Source organism: Quercus robur, chromosome 10 (genome assembly GCF_932294415.1).
Source record: "Quercus robur chromosome 10, dhQueRobu3.1, whole genome shotgun sequence".
Taxonomy (NCBI): domain Eukaryota; kingdom Viridiplantae; phylum Streptophyta; class Magnoliopsida; order Fagales; family Fagaceae; genus Quercus; species Quercus robur.
In genome coordinates this window covers 47,301,335-47,310,584 of record NC_065543.1, presented here as the reverse complement: position 1 = coordinate 47,310,584, position 9,250 = coordinate 47,301,335, and the positions used below count along the sequence as shown (strand labels likewise).

The 9,250-nt window shown below is 34.0% G+C and overlaps 1 protein-coding gene across 1 annotated transcript; it reads left to right on the top strand.

Moving 5' to 3' along the window:
• Nucleotides 1-686: 686 nt before the first annotated feature.
• Nucleotides 687-8,659, top strand: LOC126702721 (arginine-specific demethylase JMJ20). The gene is made up of 9 exons (XM_050401543.1): nt 687-1,011; nt 2,054-2,224; nt 3,191-3,353; nt 3,552-3,669; nt 5,204-5,273; nt 5,360-5,440; nt 6,511-6,567; nt 6,662-6,773; nt 8,102-8,659. Exons 1-9 carry the CDS (start codon nt 802-804, stop codon nt 8,554-8,556), a joined length of 1,437 nt encoding a protein of 478 aa, XP_050257500.1. The 5' UTR covers nt 687-801; the 3' UTR covers nt 8,557-8,659.
• The last annotated feature ends 591 nt before the right edge of the window (nt 8,660-9,250 follow it).

Here is a 9,250-nt window from a genome sequence, read left to right as displayed (position 1 = left end):
CTAAATAGCACTCTTGTCCTTGAAGTTAAGGATTATTGATTTGGTCTCTAAAGTTGAAGTTCTTATTTTTTATTTTTGTCTATCAAAATTTATTTCATTTTGAAAATGATCCTTTTGTCTATGTTTGTGACTAAGTGAATGTTTAGATAGCGGCAAGCATCTAGCATTTGTGTATCCAGCGTTTTGCGCATGAGTCCTGTGTATTGTTCACGAGACCCACAAATCTCTTTTTTCAGCAAAATTTTTATTAAGAATAGGTCACACAGCACTATTCACATATTTAAAAATTATTTTACTACAGTGTTTTCAGTTTTCAATAATAAACAATATCCAAACAGACCCTAATTCTATCCATTAGAAGATGAAAAGGTAAAAAAGATTTGTTGTGTTAAACATGTAATAAAAGCAAACACTATTTTTTTTTTATTAAAAAAAAAAAAATCAAATGATAAAAGCCTTTCATTGTTGAATAAGAGATTTGCGATTTAATCTCCGACTATACTAAAAACAGATTTGTGTTTTGATCCGATGATAAAGAACTATCATCATAAGCGGATGACCATTTTAAAACAAAACCAAATTTGATGTAAAAGAAAAATTCAAAGGTAAGGACTAAAATGAAAACAACCCAAACCCAAACGTGAGGGTATGTAATTTTCGTTTTTCAAAGTTTCGTTGATGCTGTTTTTCCCTGCAAAATACAAAACCCATAACGAAATCTCACAAATTAACAACCTTTGTTGCCTTGCCAAAAAAAAAAAAAACAACCTTTGTTACTTTGAGAGAGAGAGAAGAGAAAAAATGGGAATCAGAATTGGAGGTCAGATAGAGAAGGTGAATGGGAAAGAATTGAATTACAGTGAGTTTGTGGAGAGGTATATGGAAAAGAACCAGCCAGTGGTGCTGACAGGTCTCATGGATGATTGGAAGGCTTGTAAAGATTGGGTCTTTGATAATGGAAAACCCAATCTCCATTTCTTCTCTACCCATTTTGGCAATTCCACAGTTCAGGTACTAATTTGGTCTTCAATACCTTATTTTATTTTATACATGTTTATGGTTTTTATGCCATTGTTGTGAAAGAGGTCAGTGGAATAATGGGTTTGTTTATTTATTTTGATTTGGCTTGAGGGTCTGTTTGGGTCAGAGAAATGTTGGTTTGGGGGGTATAGAATAGTTCCTTAGGATAAGAAACATTAGTATGAGTTTTTGAATGTGGTTTTCTTTTTCATTTTTTAGAGTCCTGTTAATTCAAGTACTTTTGGCATGACCATAGAGATTTTTCAATTTTGGAGCTTGTTTTAGTTGCTGAAAAGTGTAAGAGAATAGTGTATACGCGAGTGGACACCATGAGTAAAAGTCGATACAGCATATAATGTGAGTGTGTGTGTGTGTGATAACAGTAGTGGAGAGCATGTTTCGGAAAAGATTGTGATACCGGGCATTTTGTTAAGGATTGGAAGTTAAAGTAAAGCTTGTGTTAGTTGCAGAAAAAGTGTAAGTGGACACCATGAATGAAACACAATGCAGCCCACAATGTGTGTGCAAGTGGGTACACCTGTGTGTGTCATCACACTACAGTAGTGGAGAGTTTGTTTCAGAAAAGACTGGTACCAGGCATTTTGTTAAGGATTGGCACTTAAAGTAAAGCTTGAGTTAGTTGCTGATACGTGTAAGAGTTGTGTGTATGTGCAAGTGAACTCCATGAACAAAACACAATGCAGCCCATAATGTGTGTCAATCATGTGGGTGTGGAAATAGTATGTGCTCACACCTAAATGCTATGAAATTTGTCAAGTAATTTCCTTTCTTTCAATTTTAGAGAAAATTTATAAATTGAATTCTCAAGTCTTGTAGTCTCAAAACCAAATATGATCTATCTAATAGTTCGTGCATTTGTTGATGATTAGTAAAGTTCAGTGACTAGATGTTACGCTATTAACTGTTTCTAATATCAAATAAAAATAGAATTCATTTATGGCATTTTTTTGTTTGTTTGTTTATAAATCAATTTATTATGAACTGAACTCAGTTGTTACTGTGGAAATTAAAGGTTGCCGATTGTGGTACCAGAGAATTCACAGATCAGAAAAGAGTGGAGATGTCTGTTTCAGAGTTTGATGACCACTGGCTGGAGAATTCTGTGCAGGAGCATTGTAGTGCTTCAACAGATCACAGTAATGGCCATCCTGTGCTATATTTGAAGGATTGGCATTTTGTGAAGGTATGATAAAAAAATTGTTTTATTAATTTGTCTGCTTATTTTACATTTCTATTGAAGATTTTCCTTCTACAAGTAGTAAGAGTATGAGAACATTGTATCTTGGTTTGATAAAAAAATCAATTTCCATAGATATTTAGTCAACTTACACAATAAGTTAGCTATGTTAATGTTTAATCAACATGACCTGGTTGTAAAATGACCAAGTCATTATGAGTGTTCAATGCAATAATTGGTAGAGTTTAAGGCATACAGACATGGCCATATCATGCTAAGAACTTTTATTATCAGCTACAAATAACAAGTAATTTAAGAAAACCAGTGCATATATCCAATGAGAGAGAGAGAGAGAGATTTGCAATGCTATTATATATATTCTTTACTACTACTAATTACCTTTTTTTTTTCAAATTTTTTAAAAGAAAAAATGTAATTAGAATGTCACGAGGAACTATACCTAAAAAAAGTCATGCATGTGTCAGCATACTAAAGTCAAATACGCTATAATTCACAAGTGTAGTTTTGAATTAAAAAAGTCACAATGCCCCTTTGGAACTCCACTTTGATAATGACTAAGCTGGCTAAGCTGCAAGGTGTTTAATTGTCCGTTTAGACTAAGATGGAAAGTGAACTATTCGTTAGTTCTTTCTCAAGTCTGGCTATATGATTTGACATGTATCATAGATGTACATAAACTTTCCTAACATTTGTTTACTGATAAAAAAAAATTTACATAAACCTTGCTCTGTTAGCATTCAAACCATTCAGCCATCAATATTAATCAAACCCTTGGGGATTTTTTTTTTTTTTTTTTCTCTTATAGAGTTATTTTTCAATTTTACCAATCTATTTGGTGGGGCAGTGTCACTTTGCCTGTGTCAGTTTCTCATGTCTAAGGTGTCTATGTTAGATCCTTGTTAGTTCAGCAGTCTGATTTGTTGCCTTTACCCTCTTTAATCTTATGCTCAGGAGTACCCAGAATATTTAGCATACACAACTCCACTGTTTTTCTGTGATGATTGGCTCAACCTGTATCTCGACAATTATTGTATGCATAAGGATCCAGACACTTTTCAAGAGAATAATGAAATAAGTTGCTCTGACTATCGTTTTGTTTACATGGGAGCAAAAGGTTTGAGCACCAATATTATTCCTCTTTCATGTTAGTCACAGATATTGTTTAATTGATGTTCCACTTATTTTAAGAGAAGGGAGAAAGAGGGGAGGGGGGGAAGCTTGATGCTTCCTTTGAACAGAGAGAATTGACTGTCCTTTCTATTGTTTAAATGTAATCTGATGCTCAATTAATTAATTTTAAATTTTAATGTAGGATCTTGGACTCCTCTTCATGCTGATGTTTTCAGGTCATATAGTTGGTCAGCAAATGTGTGTGGGAAGAAACGATGGCTCTTTCTGTCTCCTTCTCAACATAATCTTGTGTTTGACAGGTATGAATACAGTTTCCTGTGCTTTCTATTAATTAGATAGACAGGTTTTGTAGCCTTAAAAATGTGCTCATGTAGGAAGAGCGCTTGCTTCTAGATGAACTTTTTGGTTGTATGTTGGTACAAGAATGACTTTGCCTTGTAAACATATTTTCACTTATACCAATGATCTATAGATCAAATGGGACCTCTCCATCCCCCATAAGAAAGGGTGAAGGGTAAAGTTGTAGGTTCAAAAACCACTGGGTGCACGTGTCAACTTACTAATAATTTTAAAAAGAAAAAGAGAAGAAGATATTTTCACTTATAGAATAGAGGAGAATCAGATACATTCTAGATAAAGATAAATAGCAACTGATAATATTCATCTTCCACGTGTGGATTTGCGATGATAAATATATTGGAATTTTTCCATTCTTATGCAGCAATTAACTATTATATCAAGCTTAGACATTTATCTACTTTCGTATGATATCAGTAGCAACTGGTGACCACCTCTGCCATTTATCCATTCTATTACAGTAATCTGCCTCTAAATATTTTCTTTGGGGCCAATGAGCTCAAACTCAAGTGACACCTCCTCCCCTTGTAAATGCTAGGTGGATGGTGAGGCTGTGGGATCAAAACCATTGGGTGTGTGTGTAACTTACCAAATAAAACATATTTTCTTAGGGCAACCATCTGTTCCTATTAACTATCAGGTTAATTAGTGCACAAAATTACACAAGAATATACTGACAGGACTTTTAAAAATTTGTTACCATATATATTGTCATTTGCTAAATAGCATTGAGGTGTATTAAAAGTTTGGAAGCAATATTATATGGTTGTTTAATTAGTTCAATTACTTATCCAAAAAAAAAAAAAAAAAAAAAAATTATATGGTTGCTTAATTGAGGCATTATTCAGTTATAATTGTGGTGTAGGAAAAATGTTGGGTTTTCTTTTGTTGGTGGCTCTTTTGAGCCTACTTTCCGTTTCACTTAGTGTCATTAATTGATCTGAACATGCTTCCTACCCCTGGTAATTAAAGAAAAAAGAATCTAAATCCTCTAATAAAAAAGATGATACATAAGGTTGATCACCTAGCTGACCTCAAAATTTTGGAACTAAGGCTTGGTTTTTGCTGTACATAAGGTTTATCACCTCTGTATACCAAACCCTGCATCATATTTCATTATAAGTCCTGCCTAGCTGCCCATGATGGGAAATTCAGTAAGCCTTTTCAAAATTTCTGTTTAATTTTTTGTTTCTTCTGGGGCACTTTCAAACCTGTCAGAGTATATTGGTGAGCTTACTTTTGTATTCTTTAACTGCTCATGTTGACAAATCTCAGTGATGCGAAAGGGTTGTGTAGAATGATGTATGGAGGAGAAAGAATTAGGTCATTTGACCATATGTCCTCTCATACACTTGCTCATGTTATGTTAACTTGATTAGTAGTTGATAGTGATACAAAATAATGATAGAAGGTAGTTCCTATTATCGCATGTCTTTTGGACTTGTTGTTTTAATTGCCGTTTCAATTTCCATTCAGGAACATGAAAAGCTCTGTGTATAATATCTTTGATGATGTGAGTGAAAAAGTATTTCCTGGTTTTACCGAGGTAACTTGCCAGCCTAGATCTTTTAGTAACTTTAAATTCCCTTTAGTCTTCTGCATATGTTCATGTCTTGTGTGTTCATTGTGCAGGCAATCTGGTTGGACTGCACTCAAGAACAAAATGAAATTATCTTTGTACCTAGTGGATGGTATCATCAAGTTCATAATCTGGTATCTTAAACTTTTGTTTTTCTTTCTATTTTTTGGTGGTGCATATTATATATAGTTTTCTTTGTGCTTTTCTAATTTCTAATCCCAAGTCATTAATGAACATGCAATTAGTTTTGCAAAGGCTGTCCAAGTTTTCTATTTTCCATTTCTGTGGTATTCCTCTCCCCTAACCCAGCAAAAATGCATAAATGCTTCTTTTCTTCTTTCACCTTTAGGTAAAGTTTTTGAATAGTCTGCATTATTAAAGTCATTAGTCAATACTGATTTCTCAAGATATTTGTAGTAAAGGCAAGTATACATAATATATGACAACAAATTCTGCAATTTGTGTTTCACTTCTCAATATCTGCCTTATGGTCCTCATCAAGTATGATTCGAAGTTCTGAATCTGCTCTAATTTTTGTTTTTGTTACCCTAAAAATAATATATATATATATTAATATTATATGCTGCTGTTTTCTTTGTAATTAGAGACAAAACCATTACATATCAAAAAATAAAAAATAGAGAAAAAACCATTAGCATGATGTTCCTCTTAAACTATTCTGTGGCCTGCAGAAGCCACATTTTGGTTTACTTGCCTTTAATTAAGGTTGTATGTCTAATAGCTGTGTTTGGTTTTACATTGGGGATATTACAGTTTATGGGAACTGAATGTGTGCCCTTGATTCTAGAATTGGGACACTGTTTCTTTTCTTGTGATTAGCAAAAGACATTTGGGGGCTATACTTGTAAGGGATGATAAGGGTTTGGCTATTTTCCTTAGGGTCATTGTCAAACATTAAGTACTTTTAGACAATTTGAAGGCATTTCCCACTTGTTTGGCTGACTGTTTGATCTAATTAGGATGCTTCTAGCGTAAAACTGATGTAGCATGTGAGGTTTTTTGTATGGTTGATTTGGAGTCCTTCAATTTCGGGATTTTTTTTCCAACTTCTATCACATGTTTAGGCTCAGAGATAGGTCAGATGGGACTTAAATCATAGGCTTAATTCATTTAAATTTTTCTAGAAGCTGAATGTTCGTTGGATGACAATGTCACTTATAACATGCATTTGTAATGTTTTCAGGAAGATACAATATCAATAAACCACAACTGGTTCAATGGCTATAATCTTTCTTGGGTGGTAAGTAGATACTAGATTCATGTAGTAATACTATTAATATTTGGGCCTGTTCTAATTGAACTCAAGCCTTTCTCAATTTTTATCATTCTTCCAGTGGAATTTACTTTTGAGAGACTACAATGAGGCTAAGGAATACATAGAAGACATCAGGGATATATGTGATGATTTTGAAGGTCTCTGCCAGCGCAATCTTGCAGCTAACACAGGTGTAGTATGAATAGTAGAGGATTGCTTAGTCCTTCTTAACTCAGCTTGTGTGCCGCTAGGCAACCTCCTTTTTGCTTTTTAATATAAAATTTCTTTACTTAACCAAAAAAAATTAACATTCTTTGGGGTTGCTAACCATGCACACACTTTTTTATGCTATTCCACTCCATCCTCAGATATCGTTTGATGGGAAGCATGGCTTGCAAAACTTGAACTAGAGTTGTAATATTCTAGAAGATTTGAAATTAATGATAAGGTATCCTACCCATGTAGTAAACCTGTTCTTTAACATGCCATTAAATGCAAAACTATCACTAATATCCCAATTTAGGCATAGGAAAAAACTAAGTTAATTATTGATCTTTCTAGTTTCAACTGGGCATGATCAAAACTGTGTAAAATATTCCCTCCGTCTCATTTTGTTTGTTCATTTTACAAGATTTAACTTTTTAAGGGAATATCATTTAATGCTTAGTCTCAATAAACTGGACAAGTATTTTGGGACAGCCAAAAGTGGAATATTGGACAAACAAAAAGGGACAGAGGGAGTAACAACCAATAATTATAGAAATTCTAATATACTCTCTTTAGTATACCATATTAAAAACAAAATAGCTTAGGTGGACAACTTATGAGGAAGAAAATCTAGCCAAATCATGCTGAAATCACCAGAATAGATCTGCCTTTTCATTCCAAAGTCACCAGAGGTGGTGCTAACTTCTGGAGCAAACTCCAAGAGCTTGAATGTGAATCCCCATATTGATTTTACAAACAGGATAGTGGCAAAAACTCGTTATAGGGGAATATGTGATTGGCCAACTGTAGTACTACTTTGTTTTAATATAGTTATAATGTAACTTAAGATCTGGATTTTCAATAATGTTCATAAGCTCTTCTTTGTTTCAAATGTACCCAAGCGAATGCCAATAGGACTATTTTCAATTTAAGGGTGCATTAAGTGAGTTGTGCCTATTCTACCTAAAATGTAAGTGAAATGAACTAAAATAAGAAATAGAGCAGGTCGAGATCAGCCTGGCCCAAACTAACAATTAGAGTAGCTTAATTGATGAAGAAGCTATTCAATTTTCAACCACAATAGGCTTGCATCAAGGATGGAGTGAGCCCCATTTACTTGCGTCATTAGTAGATGAACTAACAGCATATTTGGAAGAATTCCCATGACATTCTGTGCATTATATACATTTTAGTTGAGAACTAGTACTAATTCCCATTGTGCATGCCTTGCTGCTAGTTGCACTATGAGAAGTTTGCTGTACTGGGATTATGCCAATCCTATATCTTGTATTGATTGATTCTTTTTCAACAGGCATGAACTTCTATGATTTCTTTATTTTCATAACACACTTCTGCTTGGCAAACTTGGTCCAACTTTGCCATTTACTAAGAGACTGCAAAAACCCCACTTGGAGTTCATCCACAGTAGCTTGGCATTTAGCTTTGAACCTTCGATCTCTCCGGAACATTGCAGTCAAGATCAACTCTATTGGTGGTGTGGCAGGAAGTCATGGCTTCTTGGATATAAGGGAAACTTTAGATGATCCCACATTTCTTAATCTCTGTGTGGGCTTGGAAAGAACATTTGGGATGATACACAAGAAACAGAGTTTCTGTTTTGATACAAAGAAAGACTTGGTAGATGATTTAACAAGCTTGGATATTATAAGAACTTATGGTTCCCAAATATGTACTGCCAAAGATCTGGTTAGATTTATTGACAATGCTATTGCAATAGTCAGTGGCATTAACAGTGAAATTGTTTAGCCTTCTGAATTAGATGGTGCTTAGATGTTCAATAAGAATTGATTTTGGCTGCGCTGTTTCCACTTTCCCTGCTTTACTGTTCTAAGAAATTTATGAGTTGCTATTTTTGTGTACGGCTCTCTCTCTTCATATGATTATAGTCTGCAGGAAGTGATTATTTGGATTGTGAATCATTCATATAGGAGGATCTTATAGCAAGAATGCTGACTGTGAAGCTCTGGGAATGGTGTGTGTTCATTGGCTGCTTTCTAATTCATGTTGTGACCATGGTACATAAGAAACTAAATTAAGTCAAATACTGTTGCTGTAATTACTAGCACTGTTCTAGATTAACAATAAAAGTAAATTTTCTGTTCCACACCCCCCCCCCCTTTTTCTGAATTTCATGATGTTAATATCTGTGATGATTAAGCCACTCTAGTCCACAGCTGTTGTGAAAGTTTGGAATCTGAAATTATCTATTACTATATAAAAGTTTTAATATAAAATTATAAAAATATTGATGCTTTAAAACAAATTGTGAAAATCAGTATTTTTTTTTAATAGAATTTTCAAGTCATGATAGTAAAATCGTAACTTGGCGGTGCACTGTGCTTAGTTGAAAACTGTCACGTCAGATATGCAATGGAAGATCATTTCTAAAAGATGAGATTTTTAACCATAGGTTTTGACATAGGGCTATTACTATTTGTGC